The sequence below is a fragment of the Myotis nattereri genome, assembly GCF_964212035.1.
Source record: "Myotis nattereri genome assembly, chromosome: 12".
In the NCBI taxonomy this organism is placed as follows: Eukaryota; Metazoa; Chordata; class Mammalia; order Chiroptera; family Vespertilionidae; genus Myotis; species Myotis nattereri.
In genome coordinates, this window is record NC_138087.1 from 20,975,148 (window position 1) to 21,002,823 (window position 27,676).

General features: G+C 42.8%; 1 protein-coding gene and 1 pseudogene across 2 annotated transcripts; both read left to right on the top strand.

The window, feature by feature from the left end:
• Positions 1–344: 344 nt before the first annotated feature.
• Positions 345–27,104, top strand: LOC308528028 (tumor suppressor ARF-like). Its single transcript, XM_081103492.1, has 3 exons — positions 345–659; positions 23,792–24,050; positions 26,828–27,104. Exons 1-2 carry the CDS (start codon positions 467–469, stop codon positions 23,995–23,997), a joined length of 399 nt encoding a protein of 132 aa, XP_080959618.1. The 5' UTR covers positions 345–466; the 3' UTR covers positions 23,998–24,050; positions 26,828–27,104.
• On the top strand, positions 17,163–17,888 carry LOC308528393 (platelet-activating factor acetylhydrolase IB subunit alpha2-like; annotated as a pseudogene). The gene is made up of 2 exons: positions 17,163–17,323; positions 17,450–17,888. The product of its transcript is annotated as a platelet-activating factor acetylhydrolase IB subunit alpha2-like (transcript).
• Positions 27,105–27,676: the final 572 nt, after the last annotated feature.

A 27,676-nucleotide genomic window follows, 5' to 3' on the forward strand; every position in this document is an offset into this window, starting at 1 on the left:
ACGCGCCCAGCCCGTTCCTGGTCGCTGTCAGGTGACGGACGTAGAGGGCGGGGGGGCTGCCCGGAGGAGCGTCAGTCTTCAGGACCTGGAGCTGTCACCGCGTGGGGCGACGAGGCCGGGGGGTAGGGGGGGTGCGGGGGGGGGGGGAGTGGCAGGGGGCGCCGATGGGCGGGAAAGAGGCGGTGGGGGGAGGGAGAGGGACGTCGGGCTCTTGTCGTGGGCGCGCGCCGCCCTCGGCCTGCCTTCCACGCGCCCGCTGGGTGCGAGCGGCCCCAGGCTCGTGGGAAGGTCGGGGCCGAGCCGAAGCGCGCCGGGGACGCGGGCGCGCGCCTTAGGGGCGGCGATGGGCCCCTCGGCGGCGCGTGGGTCTCTGTTTTAACCCAGGGGGACGGGCGCAGCGCGACTTCGCTCCGATCCCAAAAGGCGGCGCGGCGCAGCGCCGGCGCAGCTCGGCAGCGACCAGAAGATGGTGCGCACCTATCTGGTCACCGTGCGGTTTCGGCGCGCGTGCGGCCCCCCGCGGGAGAGAGCGTTCGTGATCGAATTCCTGCGGCCCGCGGGCGAGTGGGCAGCGCCGGGCTGGCGGGCCGCCGTGGCCCTCGTGCTGACGCTGGTGAGGAACCAGCGCCGAGCCCGGCAGCCGCATCCTGGAAGACCAGGTAGGAAAGGCCTCTCGGTCCCCGCAAAACCGGCCGGTGGGTGACCCCGCTGGGTGTGATTGCACGCGCGGAGCAGTCCCCTCCCGGGGGTGGAGGCTCAGTGCGAGCTCGCTCTCCACGCGGGTTACACGCACTTTGAGGTGAGCTTCTTTCAATATTTTGAGCTATTGAGCCCGGAACCCTTTCGGCCTCCTGAGTCCCGTGAAACTCTGGGGGTGGGGGGTGGAGGGGGTGGGGGGGTTCCTACACCCATCTCAGAAGTAGCCCTGGGTTCCCTGGGTGGGACCGTCAGTGCAAACACACACACACACACACACACACACACACACACACACACACACGCCACCGGGAATGGCACCAGGTGTATTTCCAGGCCACTTGGTGACTTTATGGGGTCCTGGAGGGAAGTATTACTAAGGGGCTCAGTTTTCTGGAGGCCGCCTTTTTCTCCCCAGCCTTCCTGCTGGGTCAACCTTCCCTCCTGGCGGTAATCGCCGGCAGTCTGACTTCCCGGAGCAGTAACAGTGGTGGATGGATCAGTCACTACTAAGTGGAGATTTTGCAGCCGAGATGGGCTTTCGAGTGAGTGGCAGGTTTATTAAAATGTCTCGGGACCATGGCCGCATGTTTAGAAGACACAACCAATCCAGGGAGTCACAACCAATCTTACTTTAACCATCTCAAGCCACAATGAGCACTTTTTAAAAAAGTGAGGCCTACTTCTTGAAAAACAGTCTCACTCCTAGGTAGTGTATCTTCATATCAGATAAATCGTGATACAGTCGGTGTAATCTCCTATGGCCAGAATAATGGAAAATATATATCTAGTTACACTATGCAGAAACCTATTAATACTTGGGTAATAAATCAACGAACAATTTAATGAGGTTTCATTTTTGTGACCATCTTTGTTGCATCATTTCCTCTGGAATATCTGTTTTTGAAAAATGCAAAGGCCACCAGAGGGGTAATTAGTTTTATTGTAATGTTAATTGGCTTTTTGACATGCAAATATAAATTGTTAAAACTATCAATGTTTAATTAGATGTTTCCATTTCTATTGGCAAAAGTTTACAAACAATTTATAAGGGAAATCACATTTTCTTTTTTCACATTATCATGAAAGTTCAATTTTTAAAGAATCGTAGCAGGAGCTTAGAAAGAATTTCTTAGGGCGATCCTGTTGGTTTTTTTAATGGTGCTTTATTCTTAGCAGCAAACGTTTAGCCACTATATGTTTTTTAGTATCAGAGTTGCTAATATTACTCTCTATATAAAACTATTTTATTTAAATTATTTTGTACTAGAAATATATAGTAACAAAAAATTTTTAATCTATGTAAATACTGTAATTATGTGTTTTCTAGTTCAGGAATACACAATATAATATTGTGATGACTTTAAGTTATAGAAAATATTTTATAGTATGTTGTATAAAATGTTAAAAACGTACAAATGACACATTCATTCAAAGAAGCAGTGTATTTCTTTTTATTTAGGTATAAATAAATTTTCAGGAATAATGTGCAAAGTTTTTTTAAAATGCATTGACCATATGAAAAGCCCAATTTTTAGCAAATATATGAAAACAGAACACATGACTTTGGTAGAATAGAATGTCTTGAAAATATGTGCAATTCTCCAACTTCATATGTGAAATTATACACAAATAAACATCTGGAATTATTAATTATAAATGATAAGTAATTATATATTGGATAATTATGTTGAAATTTATGCAATCTTTGAGAGCCACATTGCCAAAAAATAACTTGTATGAATTATTTAATATTAATGCAAATATGTAAGGTGTTATTTTAACATATCTTTAGTTTCTGCAAATCTGTTTACTATGACTTTTTATTTTTATGATTGGAAATGTATAAAATAAAATCCCACATTACTAGTTTGTTATCACACATGTGTGGTGAATTACATTAATTGATTTGTTACTTCTGCTTGGTGTGTTTACAAAATAATATTTTTATGAGACTAAATATCTATTTGTTGACAAGAGTTAGTGTTTTCTCAAGGTAATCACTATATAGTTAGCATAATCCATCATTTCCAATGTGTACGTGATAACCCCCCCCCCCCCCGCATTAGTTCTAAGAACAATAACCCTTTCAGGAATCAAGACTTAATATTAATTTACTTCTTTGAGGATCCTTGAATTTTAAAACTTCCATTATCTCTAAGATAACAATGATGTAGCCTATTACTGTCTATGTCCACAATATTTTACAGGTCTGCTAATTACATATTAGTTCATCACTACTATCATGGTAAAATTAAGCTAACCATTTTCCCAACATGTGAATTGATCCACATCTTCTCAAAAATACTTCCTTTTTTTCCCCCCTAACAGAAGGCTGAACATCTGGCCCAGTGATTTTACTCTTTTAAAACCGTTAGTCCTTTTTGAGAAGTGTAACAATCTCAGCCCCTCCAGCGCTGACTGCGCCTATTCACTACGTCGGGTAAATATAGGACAAATGCGTTGCTATACCTATTTCCAAGGGGCCTGGGTTAGGCCTCTGGTCTCCGCACTTGCCCCCTTCTCCATTGACTTCAGGTTGGGGCTCCCCGCTTCTCAGAGCTGGATCAGGGTCCAAACGTGGGATCCCTGGACCCCAAAGAGAACACACACTAGGAAGTGAGATTCGAGCTGCTCCCGGGGACTTTTCTCTCCCCCTCCTCTCCCCATCTCTCACACCTCAAGGCACTTCCTGGACTCAATTCCTAGAGAAGGCCCGAGTCCTCGATATTTTAATTGGCAACTGGGGTAAGGCCCTCCAGCAGTTTAGCCGCTGGCATAATTATGACCCCACTCCACAAATGCATTTCTTCTACTTTTAGTCTCCCCTGGGCCTCGCCCCTCACCCCAACTATTTCCACAGATAAAATTTGATCAGAATAACTAACCGCAGAACAGGGGTTATATGTAGAGCCAGACTGGGGGGGGGGGGGGGTGGGCTCACTGGGTGGAGAAGGGTGTGGGGGCAGGCAGAGTCTGAGTGGGCCTTGTGGACACAGAAGTGCCAGGTATGACCAGAGACACGCCTTTAGGTCACTTCCCGAGCTTGAAACTGGCGGAGCTTTATTTTCTTTCTGGAAGGGAGGGGTTGAAGTAGAGGTAGGTACATTCTAGAGACCCAGAAATCCCGGGGGAAGTGCGGGGGAAGTGCAGTTCCAAGACTTAGGGCCATTTCGGGCCCTTACACTGCGGTGGCCACTGGAGGGTTGGATGGCCACACCCTCTGTTGCTTTGTCAGGGTTGCAAGATGGTCTTCGGAGTGTGACCCCTCGTACTTTTCCAGAGATGTCTCTCAACTGTTTTCTTCTTTTGTTAGAAATTCCCCCTCCCTCAGTTTAATCATTTAAATTAGATCATTTATTAGAATATTTAAAAGTCTAAGTCTAATAACAAGATCAACTTCTATAAGAAAATCTTGGGAGTAAAGACTGTTCAGTAGGGAAATGGAGGTCCTTTTAAGGCTCTGTTTCATTTTAGAAAATGCCTACCAATTTGGAACCCCCACTGATTCCCCATATCCTAATTCATGGTATTTCTGTGTTGTTGTTGTTATTATTATTATTATTATTCACCAATCCGACATGTATTGCAAATTGTTGAATTTGCTGTTAATAGCATTTTTTTTTTTAAAGAAGGGAGTGTTGAAGTTGTTTGTTTCATGAGCCCTAGAATGATTGTTGCATTTGGGCGAAACTACATAATTAGGAAGAAGTAGTAAAAGGGAAAGAAAATTAAAACCATCAGCTACAAAATTTAAAATTCCAGTACCTCAGATGTCCTTTGAAAAAGAGTAAGTTGATCTTTATTTTTTATATTACAAATAACATAATGGCTTTGTTCATAAAAATATAAACATTTTATCACAAATGGCCTTTTAATCCTTCGATACTAGCTTTCAGTTTTCCCCTTTACCTTAAAAAAATCTCAGAATTAATTTAAATGGATGCAAAGCCAATAGGAATTTTTTAAGAGAAGAAAACTTTGTAGAGGTTCAGAATATGTGAGCAAAGATATATATAACCTCTTAAGCAAACTGAAGCTAATAAAATCGTGTAGAGTGGTGTGAATAAATACGACTTTACTTTGTTAATTTAAGCAGGAAAGGAGTGAGACATCAAAGGTAGCAAAGAATATCAGCAGCAGCATTACCTGGGCTGCTGTTTAAGATCCATATTTCTGGGTTTGCTCCCAGGAAATTGGATTCACCATATTTGCTTTTGGTGCACTTGAAGGAGATTCTGTGACAGGTGGCTTACTGGTACACCATTGACAAATAAATAACTTTATTTTTGCTTATGTATGTTTTAATCAAGGTCCGGGCTTTTAAGTAAGATTTAAAATTTCAGAATCAGTCGATCACACTTTGGTGTTTTTGTGTGTGTGTGTGTGTGTGTGTGTGTTTTAATATATTTTATTGATTTTTTACAGAGAGGAAGGGAGAAGGATAGAGAGTTAGAAACATCCATGAGAGAGAAACATCGATCAGCTCCCTCCTGCACATCCCTTATTGGGCATGTGCCAACAACCAAGGTACATGCCCTTGACGGGAATCGAATTGAACCTGGGACCCTCCAGTGAGCCAAACCGGTTAGGGCAGTTGATCACACTTGGAATCCCAGGACACTGAATCTGAGTCATAAGGAGGAGCTATTTTATCAGATGAAGGAGAGCCTTTATTATTATGGGATCTTTCATCTGAATTGGAAGACTATCTCTTTTAATAATAAGGACCATTCTCTATACCATCTTGCAACCCTGACAGAGAAACAAAAAGGCCTTTCAACACTCCAGTTGCCACCTGGGGTGGAAGGGCACAGGTTTTTACAATCAGAACATATTTTGGGGGAAGGGTATAGCAGGATATACTTGTGTGGTAAAGTTTGTAGCATCAGACAGAAAATTTCCACATAAGACATTCATGGTATCTAATCTTGTTTTTAAAATATATTTTATTGATTTTTTACATAGAGGAAGGGAGAGGGATAGAGAGTTAGAAACATCGATGAGAGAGAAACATCAATGAGCTGCCTCCTGCACACTCCCCACTGGGGATGTGCCCGCAACCAAGGTACATGCCCCCTGACCAGAATCAAACCCAGGACCCTTGAGTCCGCAGGCTGATGCTCTATCCACTGAGCCAAACCGGTTAGGGCGTATCTAATCTTCTTGAAACACTATATATATATACATTTACCCCTGTTTACAGAGAATGAATGGTGCTTTCTAGGTAGAAAGGTAGAGTAATAGTGGTTTCCTTCATTTAATTTTATTATCCAAACCTGAAATCATGCTGGTTAAACTTGGCAACCCAAAATTATGTAAGTGAGGAAAAACAAAACATAGAAGTATTTCACAGGTTTAAATTATACTTAAGATCATGGCAAAATTGCAGTACAGTATAGCCATAACAGAATAAAGCATTTATGGACAAAATGATGGGTCCTTGTGTCTCTGTAAAAACACATTGAGGAGAGGGGAAATATATATATGACTAACGTAAGCTAAAAAGTAATTTGCAAAAACTAAAATAGTATGACAAGAGGGGAAATATATATATGACTAATGTAAGCTAAAAAGTAATTTGCAAAAACTAAAATAGTATGCCTTTAAAATTATAATCATAGTTACTTTGCTTTTAAATACAATTTGTTTAACATTGCATCCATTACTTTGCTGATGTACTGAGGTTAAAAGCCTATGTTTTGGTTTCTTTTTTTGAGTGCCATTTTTTCGCTCTACTTGGCTCAGGCTGCCAGAGCATCTGACTCAGCAACTGTACAATTCTTTCACCCAATTTAAAGAAACAGTAGCTACCGAAAGAACAATGACTCCCCCGATTGCAAATCTTTCCCACCCCATAGAAAAAGTAGTATCTTTTAAATTATAAAATAATTGTTAAATGTGTATACACCATGGAACACTTTGAATTTTACTCCAGTCAATTTACATGCTGAATAGTTGAAGTTTTATATATTTTATGTTGTATATGATTTTTAAAAGAAGCTTATTAAAACTTTCAAAAGCATATGGTCAAGATTCCTTTCTCTTTACCCTTCAAAATGATTATTACAAGGAGCTTAACAGTAATAGAGCACATCAACTTACATTATCTCATTTAATGGTCACATTCTTATTATGTTTTAGGGATTTTGTTCATCACGTCATAGACTGGAGACTGAGGCTCCAATAACTTGTTGCACCGTCTTTGGGCTTCTTACCCCAAATGCCTCCACTTCCTACTTTATAAGGAAAGTACCTACCTCTCAACTACCTCTCCAAGTGACTACATTTCTTTGTAGGTTGCTGAACTCTTTGGGATTTCTGTTTGTCTCAGCATTAGCCACGTATGTCCCAGTAAACATATATTGATTGAGTGAAATCAAAAAGTTCTGAAAAATAAGGCAATATAATAAATAGTAACTGAAACCCCTGTGAATTCTAAAAGTCACTGAAACTCATAATAAAACAAGGGGATTGATTTTTTTTCAGAAATTTATTTCTTGCCCAGAATGAAACTAATTCAAAACTTTCTTGTAAATTTAATATAAAATACTTACAGTATACATCACTTTGACTTAAGAGCAATTAATGGGAAACCTATGTACCAGCACAGGAATCACTCGAAGGATGAAGCAGAAAGTTACTTTCTTAGCATATATGACGTATGATTAGAGTCCATTTCCTTTACTCACTAGCTGGGTGGTCTTCGGACTAAGTACTTCAGACTCTTAGTGCTTTCATTTTCTCATCCGTAAGCCTGAGATGTGCCCTATAGTACTCACCTAAGAAGAACTAGGTCAAATACTACATATAAAAATACATTTTAAATGTTCAGTTGTCATACATTTGCCAGTTATTATCAAAGTACCTAAATAAACTATGCCATTAAAAGAACATTAGTTTACTTTTACAGTAAATGCCTACTTCAGTGGATTTAATTATCTAGAGTAGCTAGAAATCCTGAATTCCATTTTAAAGAATATACATATCATAATAAAAATATATTTATTTATTTATTCCATCTCTGGCACATTCTAAGGTGTCAGTAAATTTGCTTGCTCTTTAAAGGATGGCCTTTACAGTGTGACTCTAGACGCTCCTAGCATTCATACTGTTAATAATAATTTCTGGAGGGAACACAGGCAATAGACTCTTCATTCCTTTGTAATGGCTGCTGCAGGCTGAGTATCTGCATCAATACTTTTAGTGTAGAATTTTCTAAAAAGAATTTAGTATAAAAAGTGTGTGTGTGTGGGGGGGGTGTGTTTGAAGGAAAGAGGGGAAGAAACATTAAGGTGATCCTCAAAACCTTCAAAATGTCTGTCTTCATGGAATTTTAATTTTGAGAGGTCTCACCATGGAACCTAGGACCCAGTGTCTTGAGGGAACTTTTGCTATTATATCTGCTTGATCCTTAGCACAATTAAAATTTTGACAGATTATCCTAGTTAAGCCATAAGTGTCAACATGTAAACCTGTTTTGATTAAATAATTTTTTAATAAAAAAGTCTGTCCTACAAGGTGACCTTCCAAGGCAAGCCACAGATGTATTTAAGTTTTCTAGTAACTACATTACAAAAACTAAAAAGAAGTAGGTGGAAATTATTTTAAAATAAATTTAATTTAACCCAATATATCAAAGATATCATCATTCCTATACACAATCATATAAAAACCATTAATGAAATATTTCATATTATTCTCTGCAATAAGTCTTTGAAATAAGTGGGCATTTCACACTTACAGCAAAACTCAGTTTGGACGAGGCATATTACAGTGCTCAATAGATACATGTGGCCAGCAGGTACCATAGTGGACTTCACGGAGCCAAGTACCAATTGAAAAGAAATAGAGGGGCCCTAACCGGTTTGGCTCAGTGGATAGAGCGTTGGCCTGCGGACTGAAGGGTCCCAGGTTCGATTCTGGTTAAGGGCATGTACCTTGGTTTCAGGCGCATCCCCAGTGAGTGGGGAGTGTGCAGGAGGCAGCTGATTGGGATGTTTCTCTCTCATCGATGCTTCTGACACTCTATCCCTCTCTTTTCCTCTCTGTAGGATAGCAGTAAAATATATTTTTTAAAAAAAGAAAAGAAAAGAAATAGAGGGGACAAATGAGCATGAGAGCCTCACCATAAGGATTCAATCAGAAAAATCCAGACTTGGGAATTCAAAAGGTCAAAAGCTGGTTTCTTTAACAAATTAGTGGCAAGGAAAAAGGGAGATTGAGGAAGAATCTGTAGATTAATAGAATGAAAAGACAAAGGAGAAAAAGAGGAAAATTTTAAAAGTAATGTGTAGAATTGGACAGAGGTGATAAAACTATAAGAAAAGCAAAAACACCATTTCCATAAATGTTAGTATAGTGATTACATTTGGGGAGAAAATGGAGTTTTCATTGGAATGATAGCTTCTGGATTGGTTGACAAAGTGGCATTTTCTTTAACTGGGGAGTGGTTACATCTTACAATAATTCATGATACATTTGTTTTAAGCACTTTTACAAAAAAGAGATATGAAATAAAAAAAATTTAAGGTGACCTTCAGCTATTAATATTCACATTTAGTGGGATATCAAGGAGACAACATATATTAAATATGCATCCTTAAGGCAAAATTGACTTAGAGAGCAAACACAAAGTATATTCTGTTAATATTGCCTTTTAAAAAATGAAGGCTGTAATTTATATCTTAACTGTAAGAAGGAACAATATAAAACTGTACCCTCAACCCAGAGATTCAAAGGAAAGCATGAGTGGAAATGTTAAATCTGTAAATGGAAGATGCTAAAACATGAATAGGAAGCATTTTTAAAATTCATTCAGGGTTGTTATATATCATCAAGAAGTTGATTTCTTCCAGAGGAGTTTAATCCCATATTAGGTGAAGAATTAGACTTGAAGGAGAGTGTTCCAACACAAGGAAATTTTGTATGATCTTTTACAATATCAGAGGAGAGTTGGACTTTAGAGGTCTCAGAAGTCCAGGAAAGGCAAAAAGATAGAAAGGAAAAAGGAACATAACAGTAAGACTATGGAAGCCCAAGAAGGCAGGCTACTTTGAAGGGGAGTTGTGGGGAGGAGCTGATAAGGTCTCCATTTGAAGAGCAAACTTCAATATAGATTTTGCTGAATTAGAGTGCCCTAAGCCACTATTAAACCCAGTCAACCATGAGCACTGAACTCCTACCACCAAGAGTGGAAAGTGAGTACAATGTTATTTGTATGTGCCAACAGTATATTTGCATTCTAATAGCACACACATATCAGCAGCATAAGCAAAATGGAATACTACATGTGCTCATGCTTGGCAGTTAAGAGGGCAACACGTGTTTGAAAGGAGAAAATCAACCCCATTAGGGAAGAAAAGAGGAATATGGGAATAGAGGTTTAGAGAAGGGAAACTTTACAATTCCTCAGTTTGGCTATGGTTTCCCCTATTGTACCTCCTACTTGAACTGCACACCAAGGAGTGGTAGTGGGTGGCAGGAAATGCAGGGGAAACACTGAACCACTCCATTGTCACGAACCATGATTTAATGAAGGTTTTGGTTCTTTCATTATAACAGCCAATTTTATTACAAAGAAGCTCTGTTTTCAGGGGGTTAGAATTCAAAGAAGACAGAACTAATCACATCTTTTCGAAGGGAGTTTGCTTGTTCAAGCCACAGATACCTGCCAGAATGTGCAGTACTGAACAAAAAAATATCCAAGAGGAAATTGACTTTGATGGCCTAATTGAATAACATGATAGTAAACATACTATCTATTCTCAAAAAGTAAGTTCTATTTATTGAGAGCTACTGTGTGCCTAAATGCCTAGATTTTTTAAAAATATATCTGGCATTATTTGTTCCTTATAAGAACCCTAACGAGGTAAGTTTTATTTTCTCTACTTTGAGAGGTGAGGAAATGGAGGCTCAGAAAGTTTTCATTATTTATTCAAGGCTGCAGAGATGGTAAATGGGGATCAGGTCTATCTGAGTATAAAGCCTGGGATTGTCCCATTGCCCATGCTGCATGGTGTCTCCTCCAAGATTATTATTAAGGATAGGTAACATCTCTCACCAGCCACATCTGTGCCAGCTAGAGTAAGCAGCTGTGACCATAGGAAAAATATGGAGAAAGGGCTGAGTTCAAGATCTGCAGCAAACATGTATTTACTGGGTAACTATGGCAGGTAGCTATGTATTTACTGGGTAACTATGGCAGTGTAACTGTGGCAGTGTACCACCCTTCATGTTCTTATCTGTAAATCAAGGGGGGAGGTTTTTGAAAAGCAATTTTGCAATATATGTCAAGAGCCTTAGACTCTTTGAAAAATTGCAATACTGTTTATTGTAGCAATTAGAAACAACTTAAATATCTGACAACAAGGACATCTTTAAGTAAACCATAACATATTTTTAGTGGAATGTGTTGTAGCTGTTAAAAGTAGTGTATGGAGAAGTTGGGGAAATGTTTTAATGATAAACGAAAGGAAAAGCTTTCGAAATGTATTATTTCCACAAGAACTGAACAAGAAATAAAACAGGAAGTATTTCAAAATCTTAACCGTTATTGCTTCTGTGTAGTGCAGTTTTTTTTATTTTCCTATGCAGATAATTTCTTTCTTTTTAAAAAAAAATATATTTTATTGATTTTTTTACAGACAGGAAGGGAGAAGAATAGAGAGTTAGAGAGAAACATCGCTCAGCTGCCTCCTGCACACTCCCTACTGGGGATGTGCCCACAACCACGGTACATTCTCTTGACCGGAATTGAACCTGACCAAACCAGTTAGGGCTGCAGATAATTTCTTAAACTTTTTACATATGTAAACTATAATCAGGAAAAATCATTTTAAAATTATGGGACTGGGTTAAGTGACTTAGAGGGGCCTTCAAGATCCAACTTTCTATCACATTCCCAAAAGTGAAGAATTTTCACCTTGGTCTAGGATTTGCAACCTGCTTGAAGGCACAATGTTGAAAGAAAGATAAGGATTGCTGAGTTGCCATCGTGTACTGTACAAATCAATCCACAGGAAAACAGTGGGAAGAGCTGGGAACGCTGAGGTTAAATTCTGCCTCCTTGTGCATTGTCACTTAAGTACTCTGGGCTTCTTTTTTCTGATCTATGAAGGAAGGACGATATCTCTATCCCACAGGACAGCTGTGGGGTGAGAAATGATTTATAAAACTGCGTCATGCTTCTCACAAAGTTGGGTTTCAGTAGATGATAGCCATTACAATTTTCTTGGCAACTTAGAATAAATTTCCTATGGTCTCTATTTCTGTTTGTCTGTCTCTCTTCTAATTATATACCTGATTGCTTATTTTGTTCCTCAGGATGAGGCTGATTCTCAATATTTGTGCATGTAAACAAATTATATATACAAATGCATACTATAGACACAGATGTATATAGAGTTATATGTATACATGCACACATACTGTGCTAATCTTTTGGTTTTCTCTACTGGCCAAATAGCTACAAATAGATGTAATTCACCATAAGAAATTTCTCAATTACAAAAGCAGATAGCTACAAAAATAATCGTTAGGAAGTGATTGTTTTTGTGAGCTGCACAGATTACTCATTTCACAAGAGTCTACCCAAGATTTGCTTTTAATAGTAAACGCCTTACATAGATTTAAAATTATGCATGCTTTGCACACAATTTAGAAATGACTTCTGTCATCCTTAAATTGATGTTGGAAGATGATGATAGGTACTGCAGAGTCTATACCCAGTTAATACTTTGGAGACTAAAATGGAAAAAGTTGGACTTACCTATAATTATGATTCAGGTTTATAAGCAAGTGGAGACATTTTGAGTTTTTTACTCCTTGCCAAAGTCCTATTTGAGCAGGAAGAGAAATTTGCAATAATTCTGAGTGAACAGAGATGGCAGAGAGTCCCCACAAGAGTGCCTTATTCATAGCAGACCCTCAATAGTTGTGCAATGTTAAATTTAACTAGAGAATTGTAAAGGGGAGAAGAAGCATCCCCACCTTGAATTGTTCATAGATCTCACCCTAGGGACACACTCCCTTTTCTCACAAACCTGTGGGGAGGTCTGTTCTGTTTTCTCAGAGGTCTCCCTTTCATGCTAAAGCTACCTTTCTCCGGGTGGAAAAGTAATTAAAGGGATACCTGGCATTCTTTCCCTTTAAAAATACTCAGATTGGACCCTGAGGACCCTTAGAATTCTTACCCAGAACACTTCAAGGTGTACTTCTCTTGGCTGAACAGCAATCTCTGAGGCATAATTATTATTATGCCCACCTTGTAGATGGGGATATTGAAGCCAGAATAAAGTATCTGTTGCTCAAGGAGCTAAAGTAGGTGGCGGAGCTTGGCTTGGGGTCCTCTTTTCCTTTATTAACTCTTTCTAAATTAAAAGGGAGCATGAAATTAGTCTTCAAATTCATTTGTCATTAGAACAGTCTCCTTTGCCTTAGTCTTCAAATAATCCTCTCCTGCACCCAGCATTCCATCCCAGAGTCCATCTATTCAGGCTTAGCCCTGCTACGTCTAGAAAATCCATTACAGGGCTCTGATAAGCTATTTCCTAAGGAGCCTTCCTTAATTATATGATCCTCTCCAAACCCTGAAATACAACATGTTTGTTTTTTTCTGGTAACACAGTTCTGCAGTGTCAGAATGCATCTTCCTTCGTCCTAGACTATTAATGCAGACTCCCCTCAAGAGCTCTTCCCAATTCAAGGCCACCCTCCTCCTGAGAAGCAAATATGTTGATAGTTGTTAGCAATACATCCTCTTGACTAAGGACCATTCTTTTTTTTTTTTTTTTTAATCGACAACTTAAAGCCAAGTGCCTGACATAGAGTATGTGCTCAGTTACTGTTTGTCAAATAAAATTATGAAGGATGGTTTTCAGAAAAGCAACTCTGACTTGTCTAATATAACAATATTAATATTGGATAGGGTAAAAAGATGTCTGCTTTTAAAATAGTTTTTGTGTGTGTCTCACTTATACTAACTTCTTGAGGTATAAAGGATAGAGCAAGGCAGAGATCTCATTTTAAAGAGAAGCTTAAAATAGTCTGAAAAGTCTAAAAGCAGTTAATTAGGTACCTCAGGACTGTCATTTGGTCCCAGTACAGAGCTATTTCTCCAACACCTTTTATTTCCTCAATAAAATGTTGCTTATCATATAATATGTTTGCATACCCTGCATATCATTCCTTGCCAATTTTTCCATGCTTTGTCAGAACCAGATTGTAATTCCAGAATACTGCCTTCTCAAATATCTTTCTGGTGATGTTTTGAATTGATAGTCACATCTAGAATTTCTGTTCTTTGATTTGTAGGCTTTCAGGAGTAGCGCCATTGCAAGGTTTCCTTTCATTTAAATAAAATGTTCAGGTGCTCCAGTAGTGTCATGATCTCCACACTCAGCTGGGTTCTGCAGGCTGATGGAAAAGCTACCCTAAGTCCTGCTCACCAGTCCCTCTTTCCTTAAAAACAATTACCAGTGGTTCTCAACCTTCCTAATGCTGCGACCCTTTAATACAGTTCCTCATGTTGTGTTGACCCCCAACCATAAAATTATTTTCTTTGCTACTTCATAACTGTAATTTTGCTACTGTTATGAATTGTCATATAAATATCCGTTGTGCAGGATGTATTTTCAGGGGTCTCGACCCACAAGTTGAGAACCACTCTGACCGTCACCACTCACTCTCACTTCCTAACCTACCATCCTGTCTCACTTCAAGCAAACCAGCCTCTTCCGTTCATGGAAGGAAGTGCTTCAACTTCCTCAATCCAAGTTTATGACCATTCCCTGTGCCTTGTAATCCATTTCTTCCTGAAATTGTAGGGACCTCAGGTCCTCGGAAATACCCTATCTTGCTTGTGACCTGAATTTCTTTTTTTCTCTTCTAGCTGTTCTCTTCACCTGGCATTTTCTCTTCAGGGTATTGTGTGTGTTCAGGTCTATGCTCCCCTTCACTATACATCACCTTGAACTATCACAGTTAAGCTCTGAAAGAGTTGTCTGCACAGTGTCCTTGCCATCTAACTCACTCTGGGTTTTCCTTCTGACAATCTGAGCAGTCCTTTGAGGATTCTTTGCAGGCTCCTTCTTGAAGTTTATTTTTCCAGCTTCTCACCATGCATCCATCCTACTGGATTCCTTTCAGCATTCCCAGACTTCCATACCTTTGCTCATGCTCTCACCTCTGCCTGGAACATCTTCTTTTACATCTTTATACTCCTACACCTTTCTTCAAGAGTGGGGCCAGCTTTCAGCATCCACATAGCCTTTACTTAAGCCACCAGAATGAGTTTTCATTTTCTTGTATCAATCTCTGTTTCCCTCCGCTCTTCTATGCAGGTAATGCTTCATGTAATTCCTACCTTGACATTTGAGGCAAGTACTATTAGTATCCCAATAATATTGAAATACAGATGAGAAAACTGAAGCCCAGATACATTAAGTAACTTTGTTCAAAGTTATAAAGCGACTAAGTAAAAAGTTTAGGTTTGAAAAATTCATAGACACAGACAACAGTATTGTGGTTATCACAGGGAAAAGGGGGTAGGAGGTAGTTAAGGGTAAAGTGGGTCAAATATATGGTGATGGAAGATTTGACTTTGGTTGCTAAACACACAATGCAATATACAGATAATGTACCATAGAATTGTACACTTGAAACCTATATAATTTCATTAACCAAGGTCACCCCACTATACTTACTTTTTTAAAAAGTCCTGTTTTGAACCTAGGTAGTCCAACTCCATAGCCCATACATTTAACACTTCCCCCAAACGATCCCTCCCCCCATGCTCTACACTTAGCCTTTGAGCTTTTTGAATGAATGAACAAGTGTTAGTCTTTTTTTCTTAAAAGACTGATCAGAACAGAGATAGGTTGAAATTTCATAGTATACATTTTCAAAACTGCCAAGGCAATGCAAACTTAAATAAGGCCGTGACCTTCTTCAGTCATGGGACGAAGAAAAGCTCAGGGATAGTAATAACCAACACACTTTTGGAATTTAAAAAGCTCTTTGACATATATAATCTTTTTTTATCAATCCATGACATAGATTATGATTCCATTTCACACATGAGAAGCCTGAGGCTGGCATAACCAGCAGTGGGATCCTCCATGTCTGTATATACTGCAGCTAAGAGATGTTTTTATATGGTTGCATCACATTTCATTGAGCTACATACAGTCCAATATATTGCACAACAGCTTAAAGAGTTCTTGACTTAGGAATCCATACTTGAATGTTAGAGGAGTTGCTGAATTCCCTGAAAATTACGTTTAGAAATACATGTGCACAAAGACACACCTTAAAAAATGATTGCATACTTAGATGATGTTTTATAGAATTGTACCCCTGAAACCTATATAGTTTTATGAACCACTGTTACCCCCAATAAATTCAATTAAAATTTTTTAACTTATTGCATGCTTTATTTTTTGAGGAGAGGATCTACAACTTTCAACAGTTTCTTAAAGACAATGTACCCCTGCCCAAGATTAAGAGCCTGTGACCTTAAAAAAAATGGTCTAAAAACCACTGCTCTAGGGCTCCAATGTGTTTAAAATTTTCCTGGGAAACTTGTAAAAGCTGCAGTGTCCAGGTGCACCCCCCAGAGAGCCTTACTCTGTAGACTTGGAGAATGTGTGGGTTTAACAAGCACTCCTTGGTGATTCTGCGCGCTCTGTGATCTGAGCTTCGGGAACTACCATTAATAAGTGTTTTCAAATCACAATCCATCTTCAGAAAGCTGCTTACTTCAGTCATTTCTGTGTAAACCATCTGTAGAACTGCCTTCTCTGACCCATAGTTTGTGTCACATCTTCACCTTTCAAAGGCTTCCTGCACTTGTAAAGAAATTATCCAAGACATCGTTTGTCATCATAAACTCTCCCGCAAGCCACCACCGTCAGTTGGCATAATTTTAACACTTTATGATTTGCCTAAGCTAACAGCAGTTGATTGAAAAGTATAGTCAGGTATCCTGGGTCTTCAAGAGAAGTCAACAGGAGATTGAAAGCTGGGTTATCTAGTAGGCAGATTAAGCATTGCTTCAGGCATCAGCAAAGCCTGAGCAATCCATTAAAAAAAATAAATGTTTTTAAAGCGTAAAAGTTATAACCACAGGAAAAATTAGACTTTGTTGGATTTTCTTTTGCTTGTGATACTCTTACTTCTGGTTAATTTTTCATTAAACATGAGGGTGAAGGTGGAGGTGGAAGGTGTCCACCATCTTTTCAGTGATTAAGGTCTTCTTGACCTTCCCTTTCATATAATATTGATAATTCTATTCAAAGCACTTTCTTCTCTGTGCTTCACGAGATTGCAAGAGAATCCTCAAAATGGATGTTAAGAGTTAAAAGGTATGGCACCCAGCCCCGGAGTGGGGATCCCTGGACTGGGGGAGCTTGACCGATGCGCCACCCCCAGATTGTGCCTGTACGGACCCTCTGCCTGAGTGTGGGATGAGTCAAGGAGACTCAAACCCAGCAGCCATTCCACAGGCAGGAGATGACAGATGGATGACTCAGCACAACGGATTTGTCCTGGACTGTGAAGACAAAGAGCCTGATGTGCTGTTTGTGGGGGACTCCATGCTGCAGTTAATGCAGCGATATGACACAGGGCGAGAGCTCCCCCCTCCTCCCCACTCCAGGCACTGAATTTTGGAATTGGAGGAGATACATGTTTTGTGGGAGCTAAAGAATGGAGAACTGGAGAATATTAAACCTGGTCTTTGTTGTCTGGGTAGGAACCATGAAAATATAGCAGAAGTACCAGGTGGAATCCTACAACTTATCAACACTAGGCAGCCACAGGCCAAAATCATTATATTGGGGTTGTTACTTACAGGTGAGAAGCCCAACTCTTTGAGGCAAAATATAAAAATAAAAAAAAATGCCAAGGTTAACCAACTCCTCAAGGTTTCCCTGCCAAAGTTGGGCAACGTTCACTCCTGGATACAGATGGGGGCTTTGTGCACTCTGATGGTGCCATCTCCTGCCACCACGTGTTTGATTTTCTGCAAACCCCTCCATGAACTGACCATGCAGTTGTCGGAGAAACTTGAGGAGAAACAAACTACCACTGCCTGGCTCCCATCAGCGTCAATTGCATCTCAGCCTCCTCAGATTAGTTATGTCAGTGACACTACAGAACCCTTCTCTTTCTTAAGGCACTTTGCACTGTAGTTGAAGTTCCTGGATGCTCATATCCAGTGTTTGAAAGGGAGAAGGGATTTAAACTGGTCCTGTACATAGGTTTGTTTGACACAGGAGAAAAGCTAGTCAAGGACGATGGTTGTTAAATAAATTCATTTGAAACCAGAAGGGCCTAGACAACCCAGCTCTTTCAGTTGCATGTGTGACACCTTCATTGAATTATCACTTTTACCTAGAACAACATCAAGCCTTAGTACCGAACAAAATGAAGATGACTTTCTTGGCCTTTCTTTCTGTGGATTATGTCGTATATAATAATAATAATAATCAGAATCACACCTACTTGCCTTTAAATCATGTGTTGGGGTTTTTTCTTCACGTTTTAAGGATCATAATTTTGCCTTTTGTTTCCATTCTCAATGTTCAAACATATAGCATCAGGTTGGACATACTTGTCATTCAAATGTAGGAGATGCCATAGTTACAGGTGAGTTTGTTTCACTCTCTTAATCTTTCACAGGTTTAGCAGTGAAAAATGGGTTTCGCCCCCAATTGTGGGACTGTGGAGGGTATTATTTTTATCTGCTGAATATCGTGTCTGTAATAGACCCATACATGCAGTCTTTACTCCTTTTTGAGGTAAGGGGGCCTTGTTGATATTACAAGGTTTAACATGTTTTGTTTTGTTTTTACCTAGGAGTTCAGTTGCTGAAAGTGTAAGTCCCCAGCTAGTTTCTCTCACGATATTTCTGTGTGACACATTCTTGTGTGGTATTCTGTGCTAATAAGTCTGTGTAGTGCTATAAATATTCAGAGTTCTGGTTTATTTTTCCCTTAGACCCTGTTACAGTGTCCTTTTTTGGGGGGGGGGCGGATCAGAACTATTCCATTCTATAATTATGTGTGTGTGTGTGTGGGGGGGAGTTTAACTTGACATTATTTCAAGTTTTATAGTATCTTAAGGTGTATGTTTTATTTTTTATCATCTTAGTTTTAAAATTATATCAATTCAGAAAAAGTTGGCCTCATGGGGAAGCAAATGAAACTATTCTTCACAATAGACATTCCACTTGATGCTACTGTTTCAGTAAAAAAGAACTAGGTTTGCCTAACTTTCAGGAGTACTCCTTAATGTATCTTCATCTGAGGATATCTCAATGCCTTGTTTGCACTCCAAGAACTGCCATTTTAAAAATAATGGGACAATAGATGGTTTATTGTTCAAAATACCTATGAAATGTGTACAAACTAGAGCTACAAACATCTTTTAAACTGGGCCAGGTAGCTAGATAGTGAAGAAGCCCTTCCAGTTGTGCTCTGCAGCGATTTTGCTCAAGTTCAGTAACTTAAGCGAATGTTTCATGTTCTGTTGCCAGGCAAAGAGCAGTGTGTGTGTGTGTGTGTGTGTGTGTGTGTGTGTGTGTGTGTGTGTGTTGGGAGTATGGTCCACACAGGCCCACGAGGTTACTCCAGCAGCAGAGGATTAAATAGCCCTGTGTGAGCTGGCCTTCAGCTCCTGTGCTGATGTATACAACCCTGAATAGTACTGCATTTCTATCTGCCGAGCTATTTGAGCAATAGTATTTGAACACTAGCCTTTTAAATAAAAGTCTGCCCCATTGCTGATGTGGAGAGAGTGAGATAGATAGAGAGAGAGAGACAGGATGAAGGAGGAGGGGGAGGAGGAGGAGGGGGAGGAGGCTAAGAGGTATTAGCTTAGAATGTGTGGTGCTGTTCTAAGTGCTTATGTGTACGTTAATTCATTTAAAACACAGCCCTATGAAGCAGGGACCACTTTTAGCCCTCCATCTTATGGCTAAGAAAACCGTAAGGTTTTTCCAGTTCGGAAGGAGAGGTGTAGGGGGACAGGGAGGAGCCGGATAAGCCCCACAACGTGTGGACTTGCTCTCTGAATCACTGTGCAGCTCTTCCCATAGAGGCCTGAGGACATTTTCTGGTCTAGGAGGAATTTATTTAAAATGGAGGCGATCACTTTCCCATCTGCCTGCTAGACAGAAATCTCCAGCATCCCTGTTAAATAGACCTCATTGGGGCAAGCACCAATGCGGGGACCCCCCGCCCCCCGTCCGCGCGCGCGCGCGCGCGCGCACACACACACACACCTGTTTTACACGTGTGTGCTGGGGGAAGAGGGACAGGCGGGCAGGCGGACTCCAAAATGAGCGTTTGATCTCGAGAAGCCCACAGGTGGAGGGGAGGAGGGAGAGTGTGCCCTAAGAGGGTCGCCTCTTGTTGTGCAGTGGCGGGGGGGGGGGGGGGGGGGTGCAGATCCTCCGGCTCCAGCAAAGAGGAAGGAGCCTTTTCCTCTCATTAGAAGAGATGGCAGTACTTTGCTCATAACACTGAACACCCGCATCGGGCAGTGGGAATCCTGATGACTTTGTACAAGCGAGGTTGTCCCTCGGAAGAAGGACATTTCGCCATTTCGCTTGAATAGAGTGAACTGGCTCCAACGTTTGGCGCCCTTGAGGTTTCCGGAGCGGGGGCGGGGGGTGGGGAGTAGGAGGGCGAGGGGAGTGGGGGCTCCGGGTGGGGCAGGTGGCAGCAGTCCGGGCTCCCTCCCCCCCCCAGGCTTCGTGGGGCGCCGGGTGCGGACTGCCTAGGGCTGGGGCTCCGGCGCTGCCCGCGTGGGTGCCGTCGGGGGTGGCACGTTTGCAGGGAGTGGGAGTGACTACACGTTTTGGAGCGGAGAGGGGAGGGGAGGAGAGGAGAGGAGAAGCCGCTTCCGCCCCCGCAGGAGGAGAGGGAGGAGGGCGGCTTCCGCGGGGCTGGGCGGGCGCCGGGAGGAGGAGAGCGAGGGGCGGGCGCCGCGGAGCCGCATGGAGCGCTCGGCCGACAGGTTGTCCGCGGCGGCGGCCGGGGGTCGCGCCGAGGAGGTGCAGGCGCTGCTCCAAGCGGGGGCATCGCCCAACGCCCCCAACAGTCACGGCCGGACCCCCATTCAGGTGGGTGGGCGCGTCTGCCGCGGGCAGAGGGGTGGTGAACGACTTCGGAAACTAGGTTCGCAAGGGGGTCGGCACCAGGTAGAGCCTTTCGATCCCGGTAAAGGGGCGACATCCCCGGCGTTCCCGCTGGAGTGCGGCGTCTCCCCGGGGTGATGCCCGGTGCCCGGGCGCTCAGGGAGCCGAGGGAGGAATGAGGAAGCAGAAGGGGTGCAGAATCCGGAGGGAGAAACGGTGTATGTTAATATAGACCAAGCTACATTCTTCAAAAAAATATATTCTTTATCAAGTACAAAACTTTCAAACGTTTGGTGTGTAAAACGTCCAGTTTTAGAGAAATGTAAGATTAGCTCGGATCGCTTAGCCCTGAACTCACAGGCCTCCAACAGGAACTGACGGGTGGTCATTTTCCTCCCTCGCAGGGATTTCAGTGGAAATCTGCTGTGTATGTTGCAATAAATATCAAATTGAGATTCTCAGATGTAACCACTTAAGGTACAAGGACTTAATGTACAAGGATAGGCTTGCTTTACAATAGATGATTATAAGAATTTAGAAAATGCAGACATATATGAAGAACATTAGTGAAACCGCCCCTGAAATACCAATTTAGTCATCATGTTAGTGGTATCTCCTGTTATTGTTGCTATTGTTAACTTGCTTGCTTTAGATGAAAATATTGGAAGTAGAGTTTTCAATTCCTCAATGCTGAGAAGTGTCATTTCTCCTCTCCCCACTCCAGTTTCTTGTTGTTGGTTTGTGTGGGGGTGGGGAGGGGTCAGGTTTTTGTTGTTGGCCTTCATTAACTTTCTAAATCTCAGGCTAAAAAAAAAAAACAAACCAAAAAAACAAAAAACAAAACGAATTCTTCCTGACAGTCACCATCGTGGTTTTAATTTCCAGTGTTGACAATGATTTCTGATGCTGAAAATAAAATGTATATGAAACAAATACATATTGCAAAAACTCCAGCATAACAAGACAAAGGAAAGTAACTTTACTTGGAACTTCACAAGTAAATCATCCTTTGCTGAAACTGCTAATAGGATAAATTTTATACTTAAAATTCATATATAAAAATAAAATGAAAGTGCCCGAAACCTGGGGTTATCTGGGACTTGACACGTGGAGAGAATTTTAATCGAAAGAGGTTGAGAATTGTAGAAGCATGTGTCCTTTCAAAATAATGCTTGCCTGATTCATAATTTAATATCTCTAAAATATCACCAGCAGCTTGGAAACTTGGAGTTTAGCCTTGGAGCTCTGGAATATTTTAGAGACCTATTATATAAAAAGAAGAAAGAAAATTGGATAATTAGTTTTAACTTTTTTAATGGGGAGGATGAGAACATAGAGAAAAGGGAATATGATTTTGGTTTAGGACCCTAATCAAATGTGTGTAGAATATAGAAATACTTAGTTGATAGAAAAACATTTTAACTACTAAATTAAATTTAATGTTTTTACAAATGTATTTAAGCACCCTAGAAATGTTTCTGTAATGGATTTCTTTCTCTTCCTGCCCCCCCCCCATGGGATTGCTATTATGATTTAAATGTTAGGCTACTGTTCAGCCTTTAACGCTAATATAATAAAAACATTTAAAACCAGTTAACTGATGAAGGACTTCATTGGGTAAATATAGTAATAGTGTGAAAGCTTTCCCAGTTTTTATTTTATAAAAGTGCATTGTTCTATTGCACTGCAATAGTTTTTCTTCTTCTTCTTCTTCTTTTTTTTTTTTTTTGAGCTGTAATTTGATTCACTTACATTTTCTCTCTTTTTGAAAATTAAATCAGTTTCACTTTTTCCAGGACAAAAAACAAACCATAGTGTAACTTATGGCATCTTGGTTTGGACAAGTAATTTGTGTTAAATACAGAATGTAACTAAAATAAGTAATTCCGTTTGAAAGCTCTAAGGGAGAATCCATTTCCTTGCGTTTTCCAACTTCCAGTGACCATCAGTGTTCTGGGATGAGCCCTGCCTCTTCTCTCTGCTTTCATTGTTATACACTCTTTCTCAGCTGTGATTCCCTTATCAGGAAATGTGTGTACAGTTGGCCCATCCTGGCAATTCAGATTCATCTCCCCCCCAAATCTTTATCACACCCGCAAAGTTCCTTTTGCCATGGGAGGTAATATATTCACAGCTTTAGAATGATAGAAAGTGGACATCTTTTTTAAAAATATATTTTATTGATTTTTAAAATATATTTTATTGATTTTTTACATAGAGGAAGGTAGAGGGATAGAGAGTTAGAAACAACGATCAGCAGAATCGAACCTGGGACCCTTGAGTTGAACCTGGGACCCTTGAATCCGCAGGCTGATCCTCTATCCACTGAGCCAAACCAGTTAGGGCTATTTTATTGACTTTTTACAGAGAGGAAGGGAGAGGGATAGAGAATTTCAAACATTGATGAGAGAGAATCATAGATCAGCTGCCTCCTGCACACCTCCCACTGGGGATGCACCCGCAACCAAGGTACATGCCCTTGACCAGAATCTAACCCGAACCCGGGACATTTCAGTCCTCAAGTCAACGGTTCTATCCACTGAACCAAACGAGCTAGGGCTATTTTTCCATTTTAACAAGGGCTTGTATATACAGCAGTGAACCATACCAAGTCTCTGGGTCTTACATAATTTTAGATCAAAATGGAGGGGGGAGGGCAGAGTTACAGGAGATTAGGCAAGTTTGTCCCTCTTTTGCTGTTGTCTGTGCATCCAGCAGTGTTCTGTGTGTGGCTGGAATTCTGTAAAAGGTTGGAGACTATAATGGGAATTCAATGTGTACAGAAAAATGGAACAGGTAGGAGAACTGGCTAAGAGAGTTGATAACTGAAGGCAAATAAAGAGTAGGCATCCGTGGCTTGTAGTGTTGTCTGTCACAACTTTCTTTTAAATTAATTAACCCTGCCTCTGCCGCCTCCGCCTGCCCTCGCCCTGACCATTCTCTCGCCCCCAGGTCATGATGATGGGCAGCACCCGCGTGGCGGAGCTGCTGCTGATCCACGGCGCGGACCCCAACTGCGCGGACCCCGCCACCCTCACGCGGCCCGTGCACGACGCCGCCCGGGAGGGCTTCCTGGACACGCTGGTGGCGCTGCACCGAGCCGGGGCGCGGCTGGATGTGCGCGATGCCTGGGGCCGCCTGCCCGTGGACCTGGCTGAGGAGCGGGGCCACCGCCACATCGTCGGGTACCTGCGCAGAGAAGGTTCTGCAGGTGAGATGGCCGATGTAAGAAAGTGAACTAGGAGCCCTAACCGGTTTGGCTCAGTGGATAGAGCATCAACCTGCGGACCGAAGGGTACCAGGTTCGGTTCCCGTCAAGGGCATGTACCTTGATTGCGGGCACATCCCCAGTGGGGAGTGTGCAAGAGGCAACTGGTCGATGTTTCTAACTCTCTGTCCCTCTCCCTTCCTCTCTGTAAGAAATCAATAAAATATATTTTTAAAAAAATAAATATAAGAAAGTGAACTGGGAGAGCTTCCGCAGCCCAGCGCTCTCCTTTATCAGAGAGAACGTTGGCCGAAGCAGAGCGGAGCCTTGGGTCTCGGTATCCGGATCGATGGACTTCCGCAGGTCAAAACCCCCACTCTCCAAAACACTCAGCCTCCCCGCAGCTCAAGGCCGACACCCGGAGCAGCTCCCGGAGACCGGAGTCTCTGGCGCACCCAGGGAGCGGCCCTCCTCCCCGCAGGTTACCCTCGAGCTCCTCCCAGGGAAGCTTGCGTCAGAGGAGACAACGCCGCTTAGGGCGCGGAGCCCATCACAGGAGCCAGAACTGGGAGCCTCGGAAGAGAATTAAATGATTTACGTGGGCCCTAAGGTGTGCAAGTCAAGCTCCCAAGCCCTCCCTTCCTTCCCAAGTCGCAGGACCAACCTTGGGATTTCCAAAACCAGTTGCAGTTGCGATCCGCATCCTCTGGCAGAGATCTGTCCTTCCTGGCTCCCGGCTCCCGGCTCCCGGCTCCGGTTGCAAAATGATACTCAGTCCGCCCCTGCGCTCCAAGCCTAAGCTGATGGGGCTTTTCAGAGCTCCCCCAGGGGCTCTGGAAGCATCTGGGATAGAGACCTCTCCAACCCGCGCCGCGGGCCGCAGTCGCCCGCCCTCGGGGTTTGCCGCACACTCCCGGAAGGAGACCCTTTCTGAAGCTTTTCCCTCTCTCAAGCTTTCCGTTGGCACTGGAGAGATCGCTCAGAGAGGAGGGTGGATGTGTCGTTCTTCCCCGCTCATTCTACCCCCACAAAGCCTTTCCCCAGCCCCGACCTCCCCCCCTGCCCGCCTAAAGCGCCAGGTCCAACTTTTTTCCTGAAGGGGAAACCATTTTATGAAAACACGTATATGGCCAAAACCAGTTTGGCTTGGTGGATAGAGCTTCGGCCTGCGGACTCAAGGGTCCCAGGTTCGATTCCGGTCAAGGGCATGTACCTTGGTTACAGGCACATCCCCAGTGGGGGGCGTGCAGGAGGCAGCTGATCGATGTTTCTAGCTCTCTATCCCTCCCCCTTCCTCTCTGTAAAAAAAAAAAAAAAAATCAATAAAAAAATATTTTTAAAAAACACGTATATGAAGCAATATTCAAAGTGAGCACGGATATTTAAAGGAAACATTGGCTTTGGAAATACTAAAATCTACCCGATGGGCTCAGAACTGGGTGGGCACTAGGCTCCCTGGGTCTCAGGGGAGCCTGAGTGTAGCGCCTCGGGCACCAGGGGGCGGGAGATCTCCTTTAACCTGCCCACCCTCTCGCTCCGCCAATTGAAGTTTAAGTCCCAGACTCCGCAGAGGTCCAGGGGTCGAGGGCCCAGTCCCAGGAGCAAGAGTTGGGAGCAACGGAAGAGAATTCAATGATTTAACTGGGCCGCAGACAAATGAAAATTGAGTGACCCTTTATAACCAAAGCCAAGATTTGTAAGCCGAGCACACACGCCCTTTCTTCTCGCCTCCCCTCCACTTCCCTCCCTCCCTTCCTTCCCCCTTTAACTGAGAGCCTATTGTGTGATCGGACCCCTTCTAGGTAGGGCACAGAACTGAAGGAAACAGAACAGGAGCCCTGCCCTCATCGCGCTTACAGTCTAGGAAACAGACTTGAAACCCTGTAGCAATGTATTCTAGGAATGAGTTTGTAAAACCAATGTGATGGCTCAGAATGAAGTGTGACTAGGAGGGGGTGGCTATCGGAGAGTGCTCTGGGAACCTGACGGATGCGGACAAAAATAGCCGCTAGAGACAGAGGAACTCTCAAGTGCAAAGAATGCGGCAAAATGAATGGCGGGTCAAGAGGATGGAAAGGCGGAGGGCTTGGGGCGTGTACACAACTCGATCAGAGAGGAGGGCAGGAGCCAGATAAATCGTAGGGTCTCTCTAGGTCAAAGAAAGGATGATTGGTCAGAAGGCGGATTTTGTTCTAGAAACTTTAGGAAGCCATTAGGTGGTTTGGGAGGGGGACCTGTGGAGGAAGACAATAGGACTGGAGCCCAAGGCTCCCAGGGGTCCTCTAGGTGAGTTTGCTGAGTCTCTCCGCCAGCATCAGGCGCCAGAGTTGTTTGGGGACGTGCGAAGGGCGAGGCAGCGTCTTGATATTTCTGCTCCTGGCGTCCAGTGTGACAAGCCCTGGGCGCCTGTAACTTACCCGGCTTTCCTCTTGCACCCTCCCCACCCCCCACCCCCCCTCGCGCGGCGGACCCGCAGGTGCTCCGGATCGCGGCGGGGGGGGGGGGGGGGGATGAGCCCAGAGAGGCCAGCCGGGTGGACGCGCTGCGAGATCTGGGAGGCTGGGAGGGGAGGGGTGGTGGCTGCTGGCAAGGTCCCCACTCCACGGACAGACCCTGTGCCCAGAGTTGGTTGATACTGAGAGGAGGTGTACATGCAGACGAAGCTATCCTTGTCCATAACTGTCTGAATACCTGGCGCAGGCCTGCAAGAAAAAGAGGAATGGGTCGCATACTTTTGATTTCTGATTTCTAATGTCTTTTTTTCTTTCTGCCCTCTGCAGAAACCGGCGGCTGAAAGAACCATTGAAAGCCAGAGGCACAGCAGGACGCCGTGACCACTGACCTCCCCCAACCCCCAATTCTTCCCGCTTTGTTAGCTGCAGTTTATCAAATAGCGCTTTTTAACATTGTAAGCCGCTTCTTCGCTAGCAGATCTTTCCCTTCCCCTCAACTCCCCTTTATATCTGAATTTATACATTGGTAATAAAGGGTTTTAATAACCCAATGCCTGTTCCTGCCTTTTTATTGGGTTGGAGTTTTCAGGAGCGAGTTCGCAGGCCCTGAGCGCACGGCCTTGGCGGATGCTTCCCTGAGGAGCCTCGCGCCTGCTACCCGCTGTGATTACAGCCGGTGTGTGAACCGGGAACACGGAGCTTGAACGAGGTGCGTGGCCTTTCCTGTTTCAAACTGCCAGCAAGTGTCAGAGCCAGGGCTCAGTTAAAAAAAAAAAAAGTAGTTTCTTCCATTCGCTCATTTATTTGGTCAATAATCACTAAGCACCTATGGGGCACCCTGCGAGGGGTAGAGCGGGGAGGTGGGGGGAGGAAGGCAGTCATCAAATATCAGATACAAACACATGACTAGAAATGTAAACGCACTTTCGTGGAATCAAAGACAGCATTGTTTCCGAGACTCGTGTATTGCTTAGAAATAAAAGTAAGAGTACACACGGCGGATTGTAAGACACGTGCAGATCTCAGGTAATAAAATGTCAAAAGTCACGTCTGAAGATGGATGAAAAGGGGCGAAAAGTAGAAACCTTAGTGTGAAGGAAGACCTCAGACTGCCAGGCTCTCGGAGCCGCGTGGCCTTCCCTTACTATCTTGTTCCTGGTCTTTCAATCTTTCACC